At 46.1% G+C, this 19,847-nt stretch overlaps 2 protein-coding genes across 3 annotated transcripts in view; one reads left to right on the top strand and one right to left on the bottom strand.

The window, feature by feature from the left end:
* The first annotated feature begins 2,853 nt into the window (after window positions 1–2,853).
* On the top strand, window positions 2,854–19,137 carry LOC115610670 (octopamine receptor-like). The gene is made up of 6 exons (XM_030492541.1): window positions 2,854–2,881; window positions 3,410–3,601; window positions 8,273–8,561; window positions 11,873–12,049; window positions 13,393–15,789; window positions 19,050–19,137. Exons 3-5 carry the CDS (start codon window positions 8,290–8,292, stop codon window positions 14,066–14,068), a joined length of 1,125 nt encoding a protein of 374 aa, XP_030348401.1. The 5' UTR covers window positions 2,854–2,881; window positions 3,410–3,601; window positions 8,273–8,289; the 3' UTR covers window positions 14,069–15,789; window positions 19,050–19,137.
* Window positions 18,354–19,847, bottom strand: part of EIF2AK3 (eukaryotic translation initiation factor 2 alpha kinase 3) — a 47,658-nt gene continuing 46,164 nt past the window's right edge. Inside the window, exon 17 of one of the 2 annotated variants that reach the window (XM_030492539.1) lies at window positions 18,354–19,576. In XM_030492539.1, coding sequence (XP_030348399.1) covers window positions 19,400–19,576 — 177 coding nt within the window. In that variant the 3' untranslated portion in view covers window positions 18,354–19,399. The remainder of the gene's footprint in view (window positions 19,577–19,847) is intronic. The other variant, XM_030492540.1, reaches the window with a different exon arrangement.

Genomic DNA, 19,847 nt, shown 5'->3' with positions numbered 1-19,847 from the left:
TGCCAAAGCCTTGATGTCTAAAACCCACCAAGGAAAACTAGTAACTGGTTGGTTGTAACAAGTAAGAACTCCATAGTGACTGGCACTTATGCTTCTTGGAGCAAACACCTCCAGAAAGAACTGACATGACTTATAGACTATACATAGTCAGTCTAAAAACATTCCATCACTGACTGATGTACATTGAACAAAGCAAGCCAAAAGCAGGTTTAACAAAAAGTGCCACAAGACAGCAGGAGAATTAAGCAGAAATCCAGAAAAACCAACTTAACTTTCACAGACAAGGTAAAGACGAAACATCTACCTTTGCCACACTGTCCTCAGCATCATTTGATGCCACCTTGTCTCCCAGTGCAGAAGCAGATGACAGGTCAGTGTTAATGGATGGTACAGGCTGCACTGTGCCTACTAATGGGAGGAACGTGAAAAAAAGATGTGACTTATGTTGCCAAGTCCTTCCACTTGGAAACATAACACATTCATCTGACATCCTTCCATGCTTCCCAGGGGTTTTAATGATGCTTTCCAAGTGGGTACCAAGTGTAGATGAAGCCTCAAAGCTTTCCTGAGTGTTCCACACCCCATACCCTCTTATTTGGCAATTGAAGGAGATTTGTTGCATTCTACCTTTGGCTTTGGTGCTGCATGAGCACAGCTCTACTACTGCCGAGATTCTCTGACATCAAACAGCTTTTGATATGCAAAAGCCTCCGGAATGTACATTTCCTAATACTCTTCTTGTTGCCAAGATCAGAAAGTCATTTAAATGCTACTTTTCCTCACTCCTCCCTTTCCAGATAGCATGGCATATAATGTAAAAACAAAACCATGACCCATAAGACCATACCCTAGAAATTCCTGCTTGACAATATCCTGGAAATTACAATAAATATTAAACCATGTCATGTTTTTGATGGTTTGTGATATGTTAACAGTTGATTGCAATCACAGACGATATTAACACCAATGGTTGACAGAGCATTTACAGCTTTGTCAACTTTTTCCTTCTTCTTGCTGTTATCTATCTTCTTTGTCAGGTTTTTGGGATCAGTGCTATTACACTTGAAGAACTGCCATCCTTTACTGTGATTCTCTGCTCTGTAAGAACTCCATTATTCGAGCCTGACAGCCTGCCTAGATTGCAAGAAGATAAAGCAAGTCCCAGTGAGAGGAAGGTCATGATGCCTGAGCAAGGTAGAGTGATACCCTGTGTGACAGGGAGGGCAGCAAGACCTTCTGGTGCCACACATGGTGGCAGCTGGCCCCCCCAGCCACCTTCGACCCATGACCATGAAAAATTAACTCTAATTTCAGGACAGAGGTAACTTCTTATGGGATTTTGAACTATTTTTGAACTATAAATTAAAGTGAAAGAGAGGAGGAGAAAAAGGAGGGTTCAGGAAGGCCAAGTGCAAAGTCCTGTGCCTGGGTTGGGGCTGTAGCAATAGTCTGTGAGATGAAGGGATTGAGAGCAGCCTTGAGGAGAAGCTCAACATGACGTGGCAGTGTGCGCTTGAGCCCAGAAACCCAACCATGTCCTGGGCTACATCAATAGGACAAAGCTGATCTAGTCCAACCCCTCTGCAATGAGCATGAACATCTTCAACTAGACCAGGTTGCTCCAAGCTCCGTCCAACCTGGCCTTGAACACTGCCAGGGATGGGACACCTACCACCTCTCTGGGCAACTTGTTCCATTCACTTTCATCATAAAGATTTTTTTTTTATACCTAGTCTAAATTGACCTTCTTTCAGTTTAAAACCATTAACCCTTTTCCTATCACAACAGGCCCTACTAAAAAGTCTTTCCCTATCTTTCTTACAAGCCCTTTTAAGTGTTGAAATATGGCCTAAGGTCTCCCCTTCAGGAGCCTTCTCTTCTCCAGGCTGCCCCAGCCCAGCTCTCTCAGCCTGGCTCCAGAGCAGAGCTGCTCCAGCCCTCGCAGCATCTCCGTGGCCTCCTCTGGCCTCGCTCCAACAGCTCCACGTCCCTCTTGTGCTGTCGCCCCAGAGCTGGATCAGGACTGCAGGGGGGGGGTCTCCCCAGACCACATCAGAGGGGCAGAATCCCCTCCACGACCTGCAGCTCATGCTCCAGGGCTGCAGCCCAGCACACAGGGGGGGATCTGACTGACGCATTCAGGTGAGATTTGGGGTTGTTTTGGAACAGGAGCTATGGACGAGGTTCACATGCTCCCAGCATCGCGTGTGACACCTACCAAGCATAAGGACCAGATTTTATACCTTTTCTCAGGTATAAAACCTAAGAACCTTACCTCTTATACCGAGCCCATGTTCTGCTCAGCCTCCCCGAGGGGCTGGGCAGGTAACCCCTCCCCAGCGCTGCTGCCGACAGGCTCCTCCTAAAGCGTTTATTTAGCGTTTTGGTTTAGTTCACGGACAAAGCGCCCGTTGGCTCCAGCAGCACGGAGCCGGTCCCGTGCCCGTGCAGCCGTTCTGTGGTGGGAAGGGCTGGTTTGAACGCTCTAAAAACAGCGTTTCCACAGGGAAACGCGGCGGCAGACGGGGATGGAGCGGGACCGGCGGGGCGGGGCGGGGAAGGGAAAGGAAGGAAAGGAAAGGAAAGGAAAGGAAAGGAAAGGAAAGGAAAGGAAAGGAAAGGAAAGGAAAGGAAAGGAAGGGAAGGGAAGGGAAGGGAAGGGAAGGGAAGGGAAGGGAAGGGAAGGGAAGGGAAGGGAAGGGAAGGGGCGGGCGTGGCGGTTTCCCCCTCTGCCTGCAAGTGCCGCTGCCGCAGGTACCCGCCTCCCCATCATCCCCTTCCGCATCATCCTCTTCCCCGGTCCCCCCTTCCCCGGCATCCCCCTCTGCATCCCTCGCCGCTCCCGCTGGGACCCTGTCATCAGAGGGCTCCCCCCAAGCAGGTCCTGTATCCCGAAGGAACCCCCTTTCCCAAACACCGCTTCTCCTCCTCCCCAGGGCAGAGCTCCCCCAGTCCCTTCCCCATCTCCAACAGACCCCCTTTCCTGGACCGACTCCCGCTACCTGGGGTGATGCGGGGAGAGGTGCTCTCCAGCATCCTTGGGGATTTGCTCCCCGAGATTTGGGGGATTTGCCTCCCCAAGGTTTGGGATTTTTGACCCCTGGGGTGTAGGGTTTGGCACATCAGAGCTGCGGTTTTGTACCTCGGGAGTTGTGGGTTTTGTCCCCCTGGGAATTGGGGTTCATCAACAGATGAACCTCAGTCACTCAGTCATTCCCCCAGCGCCTGTGGGCACCCCCGTGTGTGCAGCACGGGTTTAACTTTGCCTTGAGTTTTACCGCTGTGACTGCACTTCAGTCCCTCCTTGCTCCTCGGAGGAGTGGCTGCAACAGACCCGCTTTAACTGTAGAAGAGCGTGTGCTGCTGCTGGGACACATCTCCACGGGCAAACCGCTGTGCTGTCGTGTAGGTGAAGATTTGATGTCCTGCGTTGGGGCAGAAACCATTAGCCTCATGGATCCAGGCTGGAGCAGCTCCATGGGATGGGATCTGGGAGTCCTGTGATCTGGTGTGAGTCCCTTGGACCCTGCTGCTGGGAAAAGCACCGGGATCAGGGTGCTGCTTCAAGCCGATTGCTGGTGTTCAGTGGTCAGTTTTGAAGGTAAGGATAGTGTGTTTTGCTGTGTTTCCAGACCCGGGGCTGCAGGAGAGATGGTAGGAGTTGTTCTGCACTAATTTGGGGGTGGAAAGAAACCATTCACGCCCTGAGAAACGCTGCCGTTCAAACGGGAAAGTTGGATAGAGAATGAGAGAGCAAAGGGAAATCAGTGCGCTCACTCCCCACATGGCCTCTTTGAATGCATCTTTTGCATCCCCAGGGGTGTTGTTCCTCCTCCATCACCTCACACCAGCCTCTCTGAGTATGTTTAACAAATTACTGAGCCACTGCAGCCTCGCCAGTGGCAAAGGGGAGGAGGGAAGCGTGTCCTGAGGTCCTGGGGCAGGTATGGCTGGATGCTGCTGTGCACTGAGTCGTACTTGGTTTAGCAAGCAGTGGAGTCTGGCAGCAAATGTATTCCCAGTTTTCATAGTACCCCTATGATTTTAAAGTGCAGTCAGCCTGGAGACTGCAGAGCTTCTTTTTCCCCTCCCCTGCCATCAAAAGATACCATTTAGTGATGAAATTCACCTTTTGCTTTGGATTTATCTGCTGAATATATGAGGTCAAACTTTCTGTATATTAAAGGAAAATGCTGAAATGATGGATTTCTGCACAGGCAGACTGAGAGCAGAATCCAGTTTTTGAAGGAAAGCAAAATTGTAATGTCCTAATAAGAACAATGCAAGCCCTGAGGCACCTGATATCCCCAGGAAATCTGGGATGATCCCACATCGTGGCACAACTGGGCATTTATCCCATTGATTTAAGGGGGCTCCTTATGGGAAAGGCTGAAAGATTGATGTTAAAGGGACTGTGCTCTACCATCAGCATAACCATGTGAGCTGCCGCAGCTCACAGGAGAAATTAAGAGCTCCAGTATTGAAGTTGTGGAATTACATCCCTGGGAAGGACGGCACATCCTGCTTTGTCCCAGAGATTTCCACAGAGATGTTAAGATTGTACTATCCCCCATTTTCCTGTATTAACAATTCTCCAGGTGGTTCAGGAGCAGCACTTCTTGGCAAGAGATGAGCTTCTGGCTTCCCAGACGGAGGCAAAATGGATGAGAGACATCAGGTTTGGGTTCTTGGCTCTGGAAGATACTATTGATAATTTTCCAGGGACTTTCTGCCTGGGGATCCCTGAAAAGGAGCCAGGAGCAGCAGGACCCTGTTGTCTGTGCCCTGAATCATAGAATGGTTTGGGTTGGAAGGGACCTTGAAACTCCAGTTCCAACACCCTGCCACGGGCAGGGACACCTTCCACTAGAGCAGGTTTCTCCAAGCCCCTGTGTCCAACCTGGCCTTGAACACTGCCAGGAATGTGGTTTCAAACCTGAAGTTTCAAGCATCCCTTCTTTTTGTTGTTGGGAAAATCATGGATGCCAGATAAGGAGAGTCTCATTCCAGCTTGTCTTTGAGTTGACCATAAAATAGTATGGCCAAGAGAGTGTTTCTCTAATGCCTTGTGAGTGTGGGCACATTTGTCTCCTGTATTTGTGCATTGTTGTGCCCTGCTCCTAGATATATCCCATGTTAAGCAACCTGCTGTTGGTTTTTGACTTGCAAAGACCTTTTAACCCAGGCTGGTGGTTAAGGTGGTACTTGAGTAGCATAGAGAGCTTGCAAAGATGAACACTAATAGCTGTGTCCTAATTCCACTTCAAGTTGGAGTGCAGCGTGTGTTCACAGATCAGCACCAGAGCAGCGCTGTGTAAGTAATGATCTGCTTTAATTAGAGGTGTACTAACAGTGATGCATACTTAACAGTGTGAGCACAGCCACTGTTTGGAGGAGGAGGAGGATGCGACTTCTAAACCTTCTCGTTGAGTGTTCCCTCTGAAAACTCCACATAACAAATCCAGCGTTCTCATCTAGGATTATTCAAGGCCGTAGACCAAAAATTCGACATTAATTTTTGTAAACCTTAAGACCTGATACTTTTTTTTTTTTAACCTGAAATGGAATTTGATGTTTTTAAACCACAAGATTTGATTTGTTTAAACCTTAGAATTTGACACTGATAACATGAAACCCTGCGGGCTTTCAGCAGCACCTGCCCCAGAGCTTGATGGGCAACAGACCTGCTGGTTCTCAGTGCTGGAGGAGCAGGAGACCAAGTCCCAGCTCCACTGGGGAAGGACAGAGGAGGAGCTTTCCTGCTTCATGTTTTTCAGACACTTTTATTTATTATTTATTTATAATTTTAATTTTTCTTTTTAAACTTTAATTTTTAATATTTTAAATATTTATTTTAATCTTTAATTGTATTTTTAATTTTCACTTTTAAATTTAAAGTTTTGTAAATTTTATTTTAAAAAATCTGCTTTTGTGAACTTGTATTTGTAAATTTTTATTTTTTATATTTTTATTTTTATTTAAAATTTTTTAAAAGCAATTTTTTTACGTTATTTTTAATTTTAAAATTTTTACTTTTTAATGCCTTTTAATTTTAAATTTTTATTTTTTATAATTTTATCTTTTAAAATTTCATCTTTATTTTCTTACTTTTTATTTTTAAAATTTTAATTTTTAGTTTTTAAAATATTAATCTTTTTTAACTTAAAAGAAAGGAAATTACTAAATCCAGCAAGTAAATACAAGTCAGGAGAGGGAGTTGAGAACTTTGAAGGATGAGTGGGTACATGTAATACATGATTACATCCACGGCAAAGGCCTGTATTGCTTTTACAAAAGGCAGCCCAGACATAACATCATATGGGAGTGCTTGGAGGAGGTCAGTGAGTATATGGATGGGAAGCACTGAGCTGGTGTAGTCTGCTTGGATTTCTGGAAAGGTTTCACTATGGTCCCTCCTGTTGGGGGCTTTTAAGGAAACTCAATAGTTTTTAATTAAGAAGGAAGTTTCTTGTCTGAATAAATAGTGGCTGAAAAGCTGAAGTGCAGGGGGAGAGTGGATGGTGAGTTACCACGTGGGATAGAGAGGTCACAGTGCCCTTTACAGGGATAGGGGCTGGGATGTGTGGGGTTCAATCAATCTCCAGCTGTAAAACTAGTGAAGTGGTGATGTTTGCAGGTGAAACAGGTTAATCAGGGCATGAAGGGTAAGGCCTGACTTAAAGAATTGCAGAAAAGCTTTCATGAGGCTCAGTGAGCATTAAAATGGAAGAAGAAATTCAACTGTGAAGTGATGGAGTTTGGGGAAGAGGGAGAGAACCCAATTTCCTCATTGCATCTATTCTCCTATCTAAAGCAGTGGGCTCTGAGCTGACTGTTACTGCTCAGGAGTGAGATCTTTGGAATGCACTAGGCAGTCCCATGGAAAGGTCAGCTTGGTGCTAAGTGCCAATCAAAAGCAGCAAACCACGTTAGGGATTGTTATGGAAGGGAAGCAGGACAAAACGGAGAACATCATTATGCCCTTATATACATCCACAGTGCATTTACCTCTGGGAAATGCTTTGCGGTTTTGGCCCATCTCAGAGGCTCAGAGGAGCAGGAGGAGTAACCAGGGGTCCTCTATTGCTTCTGTATGAGGAATGAGCAAGTTGGCAAAGGCTCCTCTGCCTGACCAAGAGATGATGAGGGGGGATGTGATGGAGATTAAAGAGCCCACCAGTGGCATTGAGAGAATGGAGGGGGGTTGCTTGCGTGGTGTCTCTTCCAATACAAGGACCAGAGGGCATCAAGTGAAGCCAGTTTGTGACAGGCTCAAAACAAGCAAAATGAGGTGTTTCTCTGCATGGTGCATAGCTGAGCTGTGGGAATTGTTGGATAGGAGGTCATGGATGCTAAAAGTCGGCATGGGCCAAAGCAGAAGCAGGGCAGCTTCATGATTTAGAAGTCCTTGAAACCATCTTCAGAGGTAATTCTGGATCATAGGCTGCTGGAAGGAAAAACAGACATTGGGGAAATTTTACAACATGCTGCCTTGTTCTTATAATCCTCCAGAGGCAAAGTTTGGCTGACATGAGATAAGGCATGTTGGACTACATGGATGTTTATCCTGATCCATTCTCATGCTGCTCAATTACTTGCTCACTTGCATTAAGCTCCTTGTGTGGTTGTGTTAAGCTCTGCGTATGACCATTGAGACTGCAGGATGGAGCTGCCCACTATGGTAGTAAAAAGCTCTGAACTTCAGAGCCTAAAGAAGCACCAGGACCATGCAGGGCAGAGCATGTGCTGAACAGTGGGGTCATGAAATCATAGAGCCTGGGCAAGCAGCCTCCCCTGGCCTGTGAGTGACAAAGATGATGATGAGAATATATAACTATAGGATGGTTTGGGCTGGAGAAGACTTTAAAGATCACATAGTTCCAACCCCATACTTTGTGGACATGGCATGTTGGGATTCAGCAGAGCTGCTTTTATTTTGGATTCAAGTTGCTTACCTGTCTTCTTTCTGCTCTCAGGACATTTCTTTTTGTATTCCACTTCACCTGATGATGCATTTTCATTCACAGGCAGGCTTTTAATTGCCATGCAGGATTTCAGCCAGTGCTGCATGTTTATCCTCACCTTCAGGATTTCAGACACTTGTAATGGACTGATAACCATGGGACAGTGATGGCACAGGCACAGCAGGGTGTGTGGATTTGCCTTGAAGGAAATGAAGCATAAGCAGTATTTCTGTACCTCCTTTTGTATACCTACAAGTTGCATGCATTAAAGTCCTTATTTATTGCTTTTCCCGTTTCCTCTCTTTCAGATTTTAACATTGGGAAGATGCTGATGGACAAAAACGAAACTTGGCTCTCTAATTTCTCCTCTGCTGACTCCTCCTTTGTGAAAGGAGGTGGCAACTTGGCAGGGATTGGCCTGCAGGAGGTGGTCATTGGGCTGATATTAACCCTCATTGACTTGATCACGCTCCTGGGAAACACAATAGTGTTCATCTGCCCGGTGGTGGAAAAGAGGCTGCGCACCGTCACCTATATGTTTATCATGTCCTTGGCCATGGCAGACTTCCTTGTAGCTTGTCTGGTCATGCCCTTTAGGTAAGAAGTGCTTGCAAGGTAAGATCAGATGGTGGGGGGTATGTGCAATGTCATTTCTCCTCGCTTAGTAGCTGCTCTTTGAGTAGAGCTGGGTAGAAGTTCGCATGCTGTGCTTAGGGCTGGGATGTCCAAAGAGCTTAATGGTGGTTGGGGTCTATATATGCTTCTGTGCCTTAATTTTCCTACCCTTTATAGTGGGTCCACTTATAGAGAGAGACTTCCCAAGGGTGTTTATCCTGTTGGCTACATAGGGATGGTGGCTGCTGGTTTGATATCCAGCCTTTGAGGTGGCTCCAGTGCGATGAGTCCCCTCTTCCAGGACTAGCTCTGCACTGCACATGGGGCCAGCAGGCTGCTAGAGGATTTTGTGTGCTCTGTGTGTCTGGGGAATGGGAGATGAAGACTGACTGATGTGTCAGCATTAAGCACAATGTGTTGCTCCTGCTAGTTTCAAAGGCAGAGCAGCAAATCACAGAGTGTAGTTTTCCCTCATTTTTCTTATTCAAGAATGACTATTGAAATCCGTGGAGTTCAATTCTGTGCTTTCCATTTTACACTTCTTTATCTTTTATTTTGCGGTAGTGGGAGGGAGAAGTAAAAACGTTCCTTGCTAGTGTGAGAAAAGGGATGATTTGATATTACTGACTGTGAAAGGCTATTGCAAGGATGTTATTCTTCATATTCTTCATATTCTTCATAATCTTCATATTCTTTATATTCTTGGTTTTTTGACTGTTGAATTTTGATTGTTCATTCTGGTTCAGACAATGTCCCATTGAGGTTTGTGGGGAAGGCTGTTGACCTTGCAAATTAAACAGACTAGAAGAACCACAGTCTGCAGAGGGATAACAAAGGGGACTTGCTGCACTTGGGGAACTGTTTTACCCCTATTACCTGACTACATTACACACTGGTAACCGGCAGTGTTGACATGGGGACAAAGGCCATGCCCCTTCTCTCTGTGTAAATGTAAAGGTATTTCATTTCAGTATAAATAGGGTAATTTAGGCTCCCCCTATGTTTACTGGAGGAAGAGGCATTCAGGGGGCATTTCTCTCTGCATGAGGTTTATATTTACGGGAGCTTCACTATCTGGCGAAAACAGAGTAAACCAAATCCAGAAACCAGTTTACTTGTAGGTGCTGATGCATGTTAATGAATGCCAAAGAGAAGGAAAAGAAATGATCTCAGGAGCCAGTTTGTCTCAGGAAAACGTGACAGAAAGGAAAAACAAGCTTGTTGCTTGGTGCCTTAATTTCATAAGAATAAGACTTCTGTTTTGTTCTGGCTCGGCTCATGTGCAGGAGTGGTCCAGCTGTGCTTGGCTTATTGTCTGGGTACTCCAGCCAGCCCAGCCATTTCCAGGCTGAATATTTCCAGCTACTCTTTTCTTTTGCAAGCATAAGTGAAGCACAAGGGTGACTTTGCTCATACTGTGTGTTACTTTGGGCTTTTATTGTTCCTTTTTCACCAGCGTCGTGTCCAAGCTACAGAGACCTTTTACATCAGAGAAGAGAGAACAGGTATCCACAGGTACCACATCCACAGGTACCCTGCGCAGTGATAACATCACATAACATGTGATAACATGTGGGTCAAGTGCATCCCACCAGATGTGCACTGATGAGAGGCACCTGTATGCAGGGATGTTCACAACAGCAGCATGGGCTACTTCTGGAAGGCTGTGGTGCTCACGCCACAGGCTTTGCAGCATCTGTGGGGATAAGGAGGTCTTCTTTGAATGGCAATAAGTCTATTACACGACCTGTGCCTCAAATTCTATATGCCTCATCTATAAAAAGAGCCATGAAACTTTTCCATGTATGTCAGTGGTACCTTCCATGGTGCCCATGTGGAGGCTGGGTACACTCCAGTGTACTTAGCTCTCTCTTGTTTACATCGTGTCAGTTTTTCCCACTTTTTTTGCAAGACGTCTATCTATCTCACCCTTTCTCTACTTAAACCTCAAAATCCTGCCTGAGATACATGACTATCACTTCAGAAAACATCATGAGTTTTAGAGGAGGAATACTACTGCTACCTGCAATGACTGAGTCTCAGTGACTTCAGACTCATGTGTCCTTCTGTGCCCAGTGGGTCGAAGATGCTCCCAACTCCACAATGGGGGACTTTTCAGTTGAGGAAATCCACATGCTTGTGTCCATAGCTCAATTCCCAGACTTTGACAGAGTGGTGTCACAGGTACCTGGTGTGGCTAATGGGAACACAAAGACGCACCAGCATCTGTGTAGGGACAGGTTCTGCTGCAGGTTGATGTTGGCTGGGATTGTTGTGCAGCATCCTGCATAACAAAAAGCTATGGGGGCCCTTCATCACCACTGTACCCACTGTTGTGCTCTAGAACAACCTTCAGAAGTCACTTGAATGCATCATTGCTAATAGATGCGGAGCAGGCGCTGGTTTCAAACTCCTCTGACATGGAGCTGACTCCTCCTGCCCTGGCAGAGCCCACCCGAGTGCGCTGCAGCACAGCAGCTCTACCTCCTCTGTATTTGCCCAGCAAGCTGTGAAGTTCCAGGATAATTAAAGCTTTGCAGGACTAAGTCATCACTCAGGCTTTCACATCGAATTCACACGCAACGGTTGTTTCAGCAGCACCCCAGGAGCTGCAGAAAGCAGCGGAAAGAAAGAGGAAGAGAATGGCATCTAATTGAATGCTATAGAAACATGCATCAGCCTTCCTACAGCTGCCATATGTTCCTTCCTTCACTGCTCACTTCTTAAAGACCCTTCTTGGCTTTGTTAGAAATGATTTTGGCATAATGCCCGCTTTGTGGTGGTGTGTTCACCTCGCTGGGCCATTTGTGAGCTACGTAACATACAAGCTGCATAGGCTTCCTCCTAGTTTAATGCTTCTAACCAGGAGTTGAAATCCTCTTGCTTTGAAGCATGAGACCAGATGAAAAGTGAGTTTCTTGGAGGAAGGAGCATCTTCCGCACCTCAGGAATTGAGTAGAAATCATAAAAGCCTTTGTTACACAGGGCACTGGGAAAAGCTGTGATAGACAAAGCTGTGCCGATGTAAATTTGGGGAGCTTTGTGGGGCAAAGCACCTCTCTCAAAGCACCAGCTTGTAACAGAGTGCAGGCAAGAAGCATAGGTTTGGTCTTCTTCAGCCATGCCTCACCAAGATGCCTTGTGTTGTGCTTTGAGGGTGAATCCCTGCTGTCTGAGCTGCACACCCATCTTTAGTACCTCCATGTTAAATATGGTGTTACTACCATAAAGCCTTGAAGAAATGCATGAAATGAATCCTTCCAGCTTTGATTTCCACCCGTTTTCTCTCACAGCATCATTTACGAGGTGACTGGGATGTGGCTGTTCGGGAAGCTCTTCTGCAAAGTCTGGATCTCCTTCGATGTCATGTTCTGCACCGCATCCATTGTCACATTGTGCTTCATCAGCCTGGACAGGTACTGCTCCGTGGTGACCCCCTACCACTATTCAAGAAGGATGTCTCGTGGCAGGTGAGTGGTGTTGCTCCTCGCTTTGGGTCCCTCCCTGTGTTGACTTATATTGGCCTATATTGACTCAAGACCAAATGAACTATGATCAGTTGCTGCCCAAAAGCAGAGTGATGTGGCAAAAGGATTTGCAGAAGATATTAATGGGGTGCAGGAGAAAAGGGGAACGAGAACCTATGGTGGTGCTCATAGGAATGGACTTTTTGAGCTAAGGATGGGTTGCAAAATGGGTTAGAAACAAGTGGTGTGGCTTGACTTGTACCTACAACTTGCAGGCATTTCATGGCACTAGGGGAAATGACAGCCAGAAGAAAATGAGGAGCAGTAATCTTCCCCCTCTTCAACTCATGATGTTTTCTGAAGTGATAGTCATATATCTCAGGCAGGATTTTGAAGTTTAAGTAGAGAAAGGGTGAGATAGAGGTCTTGGAAACAAAGTGAGAAAGCCTGACATTATGCAGACAAGAAGGAGCTGGAGTAAAGAGGCTGCAGGAATCACAGCGTGCAAAGTAAATCCTTGTTATGCTGAGACAAGACAATGCTTCCCCATCCCTGGCAGTGTTCAAGGCCAGGTTGGACACAGGGGCTTGGAGCAACCTGCTCTAGTGGAAGGTGTCCCTGCCCGTGGCAGGGGGTTGGAACTGGATGAGCTTTAAGGTCCCTTCCAACCCAAACCAGTCTGGGATTCATGGGGGGAAAACACAGAGAAAACAGGATGGGTTTCTAAGCTCCTGTCAAGGTTTCATGTGAAACACTGAAATGAGGACTGAAGAGGGGGAAAGTTATCTAAGGGAGGACACTGTGGTTCTGGAGTGCTTTACCAGGTGGGTTCAGGCTCTTTTGGGGGTGTTTTTCCTCCTGTAACTCTTGCTGTGTGCCATTTGGGGAGCTTGGGCAGTCCCTAAGATGAAGAGGGGGCTGCACATCATGCTTTGTTGCAGAGCAAGCTCTGCAGTGGTTCTGAGAATCTGGTGTCCATCAGCTATTGCTGCTCAGAGGATAATGGCTAGAAACCAAAGCTGAAACCAAATAGGAAAATCTACATGGAATTGTTTTAAATACGAACAGAAATCCTCTGTGAAACCTTTCCTCCTCATTTTTTCCAGCCAGCTCTGAGCATCCCTTACACTGACCCCAGTTCTGTAAACCACAGACCCAATTACCCTGTTGTTAGAGATATTCGTGTCTGGACTTGTTGTACTCCAGCTTTTTCCCTTCTCCAGGCCCTGTGGGACTGCAGAGCAGTGATATCCCACAGGGGTTACCATGGGGACTGAATCGTACTGCGTGTTCTCGACCCAAAATTGCTTAGACCCTCTCTCCCCTCTCCATCTTTCCTTTCACAGATGCATCGCGATGACCTGCACGGTCTGGGTATACTCCTCCCTCATTTCCTTCCTTCCTGTCATGCAAGGCTGGAATGAGATCCCTGGGGTGGACTTTGATGCAGGCAGAGAATGCATCTTTGTCACCAACTGGATTTTTGCCATCGTGGCTTCTGCTCTGGCGTTTTTTGTTCCCTTCATGGTCATGTGCAGCATGTATTTCTTCATCTACCGCGCTTCACGGCTCAAGGCCACTCGTATCGTGTCTCAGACCCTGGAGATCCATTATCACCCGAACAGCAAGCGGCAGAACCACCTGCAGCTGGAGAACAAGGCCACGCGGACCATCAGCATCATCATTTCAGTCTTTGTGCTCTGCTGGCTGCCCTACTTTGTCCTCAATGTCTGGCTCGCAGCAAGAGGCACTGACTCCACCAGCACGGTCTTGGTTGATGCATTCAAGATCATCACTTGGTTGGGGTATTGCAACTCCACCATCAACCCAATGCTCTATGCTTTCCTGAACCGGGACTTCCAGCGGGCCCTGAAGAAGCTGCTCATTTGCAGGCACAGGTCTCAAGTGGACATAGGAGAAGACATGGTTTCCATAGCCACGTTTTCCAAGACTGCTCCAGATCTGGAATATAGCATTACGGTGCCAGCGTCCAACGGTGCCCTAAAGGGCAAACCCAAGTAACAGGGATTCAGAATCAGTTGCTGGAGGTGGTGGCACAGAAAGTGCCAGAGCTCATCCTAATGGAAAAATAATGGGCAGGAAAATAGGGGAAAGGAGGGGCTGGAATATTGCACCACGGGACATAGGGCAAAAGTGCATTTCATTATCTTCCATAGTTTTATAAACAAGGAACTTTGATATTTTAGGGGCAATTTGTTATAACTGATGGAGCTAATACCTTCCTGCCTAATTATTTTTTAACGAGCATTTCCTAAGACAAATTCAACCTTCACGCAGGGGAAAACAACATCAGTATGATAATGTGAACTTGTCTTTGTGTACATCCAGGTGCTCTGCAGCATGAGGTGGGACAGTGTTTCTTGTTTCTCAAGCTGCTGTAGCTCTCACCTTGCAGCTTACATTACAGATGTCATAGAACCATGGAATGGTTTGGGTTGGAAGGGACCTTAAAGCTCATGCAGTTCCAACCCCCTGCCATGGGCAGGGACACCTTCCACTAGAGCAGGTTGCTCAAATTTGACTGGTTTTAGTAATTCCATGTGTGTCAGTCTGTGTATGAGTGTTAGGAGGGATGTCATCAAGGAGCAGAGGTCACATCTTTACAAAGGCACCACGCTTCAGTCTAGGCTGTTGCTCAGGCTTCAACTTGCTTCTGAGAGGTTCAGAGCTTTCAGTGGCTTTCTGTGAATTATATGTGAGTTTCCTTAACTCTGGAAGGGAATATCCTATGTGGCAGGCTCCAGGAGATGAGCAAGACTTTCTGAGAGCACCAAGTGCCCACAGGATTTAAAGGGGGCTGCAGGTGACCAACAGCAGCCAAAGATGGGACATGAAGAGCAACTATTACTTGTGTGTTTCGCACTGTGATGTCTATGCCTTGATGCCATGAGTGTAGCTGCAGAATATTGCTGGACCATACAGCCATAAGGCTGGTGAATGGGAATGATTATTTTTACCACTCCCAAGTGCTTGGCTGGGCTTCAAACAGCATCAAACAGCACCGGCTGCCTGTGGGAGGGCCATGAATTGCCTTACCAAAGGAGGATACTGAAAAGGCAGGACTGCTCCCCAATGTCTCTGCAGCACCACAGCAGTGAGTAAAAGCAGGAGCTGAGCCCCCAGGACCACAGCTTTTCTGTAGCAGGGTTACACGAGGGTTGGTGACCGCACATACAACAGCCATTGCTTCCCCTGGGTCTCAGACTGGTCTACATGGGAGTCGCTGCACTCAGAGCCTGCTTTTAGACTGATCTTCCATGGACACAAAACACTTGAAGGATGGTTTCTAGAACAGCTTCTTCTGAGCGTACACACCTGCTTGGGACAGGCAAGGCTTCTGCAGCCTGAGAAGCACAGCAAACAGCAGAAAGCTACCCAGGTTAACATTTAATGCTAAAACTAATGGACTGAGGCGCTCAGAGGGGTGAAGAGCATCACTTTGTTAATAAAGGGGGATGTTAGTAAAAGCCCGGAGTGCTTCTGCTCTTCCAGCTCAAAGGCAGCAGAGGACTGTCCTCAGAGGTTAGCAAAAAGCAGGTATCTACTGCCTGGAGCAGGTCAGCTACTGAAGACACTGGTACAAGCATCAGAAGTTCTCTCTCAAGAGCCTGGTGGAAGAAACAGCCCTGACATGGGGTTGCAGCATTGCTGCTCCTGTCGGACTCTTCCCGCAGTGGATTAGGTCTCCCAGTTCCTATGACTCCAGTAACAACATGGAAGCGGTAAGGAGAACAACTACACAACCCTGACCTTACTCTGGGGTGAGGGGAAGCATCTAGATCCTGTGGGTACAAAGATATTTGCTTCTGTGGGTGGATTTTTGCTTCTGTCACTCAGTTCATTTTGATAAAGCAGGACAAGAACCGTGTTTCAGCCCCAGGAGCTGTGAGGGGAGGGAGCTGAGGGTCAGGCAACAACCTCTGCAAGAACAGGCTGGGACCCAGGGCTCTAGAGTGCAGCAGAGCCTGAGACCAGAGCTCCCTTCTGCAGGGCTGTAAGTTGGCAGCTAAGCTCCATGTTCAAGTGTCTCGCTACAGAAAACAGTGGTAGGAAGGTACACATTGATTTCCATGGTCACAAGAAGACCTGAGACAGTCTGATTGTTGTTTTTCTAGATGTTAATTAACTAAAAGAGGGAAAATAAACCTGTGGGCCATCAGGGACGTTCAGCCTGGAGAAGAGAAGCTGCGTGGAGACCTCAGAGCAGCTTCCAGTGTCTGAAGGGGGCTACAAGGATGCTGGAGAGGGACTCTTCATCAGGGACTGGAATGATAGGACAAGGGGTGATGGGTTCAAACTTAAACAGGGAAGTTCAGGTTAGATATAAGGAAGAAGTTCTTTACCATGAGGGTGGTGAGGCACTGGAAGAGGTTGCCCAAACAAGGGGTGAATGCTCCATTCCTGGCAGTGTTCAAGGCCAGGTTGGACAGAGCCTTGGGTGACATGGTCTAGTGTGAGGTGTCCCTGCCTATGGCAGGGGGTTGGAACTAGATGATCTTAAGGTCCTTTCCAACCCAAACCATTCTAGGATTCTATGTAAAGATTGGGATCTCGCAGACAAGGTGGAAAGCTGCTGCTGTCATGCATACAGAGCTGAGAGAAGCCTGCCTTCATGGCTTTCCCTTTGGGATGTGAGCATAGAGCACAGGCACAATCAAGGCCTTCAGTCATGACTGACCATTCAGTCTGAGTTGACTGAAGAACATCCAGCAGAAGGACAGCGATGGAACAGAGAAATGTAATACAATTAAAACCTGACTTAAACAAGAAAAACAACATGAGACGTGCATGTTACAGGTAGCCTGGTTCTGAAGAGCTGGTAAAATGGAGCTCATGGGGGTATTGAAGCCCAGCTGGATATCTCCTAGCACAGAGAAGCATCCTCTTCCCCACTGGTGGGGCAGAGCAAGTGGAGCTGCCAGGGGCAGGGAAATGGGTACTTGCAGGCAAGACCTGAGTTCAGAGGAAAACCTCTCTGGTTAGGGAAGACTTTCTGGAGCAAAAAGGAGGAAAGACAGGGACAACACACTCCAGCATTCAGTGCTAAGAAAAGCAAAGCCTCACTGACATGGGCAGTGAAGAGCTGAATATGGCCAGGTGCTTTTGTGGCTGGGTATACACTGCCCAGGTAGGATTTGTACATGCCTTTGAGGCTAAGTGTAACATCCCAGAATATGTAGACATACCAGTGTGAGCATGTATGCCATTTGGTTACTGAAATGCCGCAGGGCCCTTGGAATAGGCAGCTGCTTACATCCAGCACAGATACACAGCAAGTTAAACCCACCATATTCTTAATTTCCTGTGCTCCATCTGTAATCAGTGAACAGGCAGAGAAGCTTCAGAGGTTTCAAATGTTGGCATTTAAATGTGCATTTATAGCTGATGCTAACAGGAAAATCCAAAGGAAGAGGACACACTTAAAACTGTCTTCTGTTTCAACCCAGCTAAACTCCATAAAGTTCTGTTTCTGACCAAATACTGCAGCATTCTGGCTTCAACTGGACAAGCCAGTATCTAGATCCAAGAGCCTTTGTAATCCACTTCTGCCATATCATAAAGCTGCAGAGTATCAGTACTGCTAGTTGTAGAGTCACACCACAGTACAGCGATCCCTTGAATCCAACATCTTTTTTAAGAAGCTGATTTCAGGTTCTTAAGCTGATTTCAGAGACTACAGCTTTAACAGATTTAAGCCTGTAAAACAGGAAAACACATAGACACAAAACCAGTTCTGTCATAACTATCCCTTCTTATCATAGAATCCTAGAATGGTTTGGGTTGGAAAGGACCTTAAGATCATCTAGTTCCAACCCCCTGCCATGGGCAGGGACACCTCACACTAGACCATGTCACCCAAGGCTCTGTCCAACCTGGCCTTGAACACTGCCAGGGATGGAGCATTCACCACTTCTTTGGGCAGCCCATTCCAGCGCCTCAGCACCCTCACAGTAAAGAACTTCTTCCTTATATCTAACCTGAACTTCCCCTGTTCCAGTTTGAACCCATTACCTCTTGTCCTATCACTATGCTCCCTCTCTGTTAACAGCTGAGAGCTTGCCTCAGTAATCCACTCAGTTTAGACAGATCAATTCTCTTCTTTCTTCAGGCAGTATCTCGCTTCCAAGCAGCATATTCATCTTTGCAGCATCACTTGCACTGTGGCAAGTATGAGACAGGAAAGCAAAGCGAGTTAGAGAAATACATCCTCATGCTCCAGCTGCACTCGGCTGCCATCTGCAGCCCGCACCGAGCTGGCTCTGAACCGAAGCAACTACTAAAGTGGTTTCTTTTATAAATAAAAAAAGTTTATTAAATCATTTAGACTTGAAAGAAGTCACAATAATTAAATGCACTCAACAATTGCAGCGAGTGCGTTCTGTACACCACCAACCCAAATGGATTGATTCTGGAATTTATAAATAAAAATTACCGTATTTACAGGGAGAAATAAAAAGCATGGCATTATGCAGTTAAATCAGCAGGTTACACAAATGCCTACCAGTTGATTCCTTAAAAAGTACAAAATCTACAAGGTTACATACGACACGTATGACTTCATTAGGTTTAAGTTTGCAGAATCACAACATTTTTGTACATCATTTTTGCTATGGCTCTTCCAACCACTGCCTAAAAAAACCTCCTTTTTTGAATGGCAAAAAAGCTCCTTTTCCTTCTCTACAGGTTTATCTGTATAAAATGCATTCCCTAAGTTCTACTATAGTGCAGAAGTATGAAATGATTTCCTCTAATGACTGGCTATGGAGAGTGACAGTATGTACAACTGTGGTACTCTTTTTTGCTTTAAAAATAGTGCAGCTTCCCAGTTTATCCACCAGGAACAAAAGTGGAGTCATAGTTCATTTCAAAATCATCTTCATTTCACCAAAGAGCAAGTGATCCGGAGAGATACTCACTAGGCTTAGAGACTGTAATTTGCTCTATAAAAATACAGGATTTTCATTCTATTTACATGTTACAGATCTCTCACTTACCCAGCAAGCTGATATATACAAGCTTCAAAAAACAACTCTCAATAAACCCCCCCCCAAAAAGGATAATGGAGCACACCATTGGTAAGCACAGTAGCTGGACCCATCCACCTAGGAGAGTTAAGGTAAGAAGAATGGAATGTGAAAAGTGTGGTTACTGCTTTTCGTTGGCTTGTCAAAGCAAACCATAAACGTCCAACACGTCTTATACATTAAACATGGCCAAAAAACAAAAGTTGAAGTAAACCATTTCCAAAGATAAACATTCTGCATCATAGGATCCTTCTGCTGAACAATCCCTGTAACACCTGCCGAGTGGAAGAAGTGATCCTGAGGATAGTTATTTGCTTGGTTGTCTGGAATGTTTATTTCCTGATAAACTCATTGTCCGTGACCTCTGCCTAAGCACTGGTTTTGGTGGGAGTTCCAAGTCTTCAAATAGAGGGTTTTCTATGATTGCTGCAGCCTCTGGTCTTTCAGTGGGACTTGGAGAGAGCATGTCCTTCACCATGGTGTACTAAAAGAAAACACATCATAAGTGTTACATGCACCAATTCATACATTCTTTCTTATTGAATGTTCTGACTTCAACTGTGGCTGTGTGAGCAAGAGGAAGATGTCCCCAGTTGCTATCTGAGTAATTTGGGTATTAGTGCTTTGGCACAGTAGCTAGAAGTGCATTACATATATGAAAATGGATCACTGTTAAACTGTCTTTATTGTCAAGGACAACAATCAATTTGGTAAATCAAATCTGATTCAAGATTCAATACTTCTAAAACCTTTCC

This window comes from Strigops habroptila, chromosome 7 (assembly GCF_004027225.2).
Source record: "Strigops habroptila isolate Jane chromosome 7, bStrHab1.2.pri, whole genome shotgun sequence".
NCBI classification, from domain to species: Eukaryota; Metazoa; Chordata; class Aves; order Psittaciformes; family Psittacidae; genus Strigops; species Strigops habroptila.
This window is presented reverse-complemented; position numbering and strand designations above follow the sequence as displayed.

Bases quoted from the DNA above. Each gene is read 5' to 3' on its own strand.
- LOC115610670 (XM_030492541.1), top strand. From the start codon at position 8,290: ATGCTGATGGACAAAAACGAAACTTGGCTCTCTAATTTCTCCTCTGCT. The intron at 8,562-11,872 runs GTAAGAAGTGCT...TTTCTCTCACAG, and splicing joins TGTCTGGTCATGCCCTTTAG to CATCATTTACGAGGTGACTG. The intron at 12,050-13,392 runs GTGAGTGGTGTT...TTCCTTTCACAG, and splicing joins AGAAGGATGTCTCGTGGCAG to ATGCATCGCGATGACCTGCA.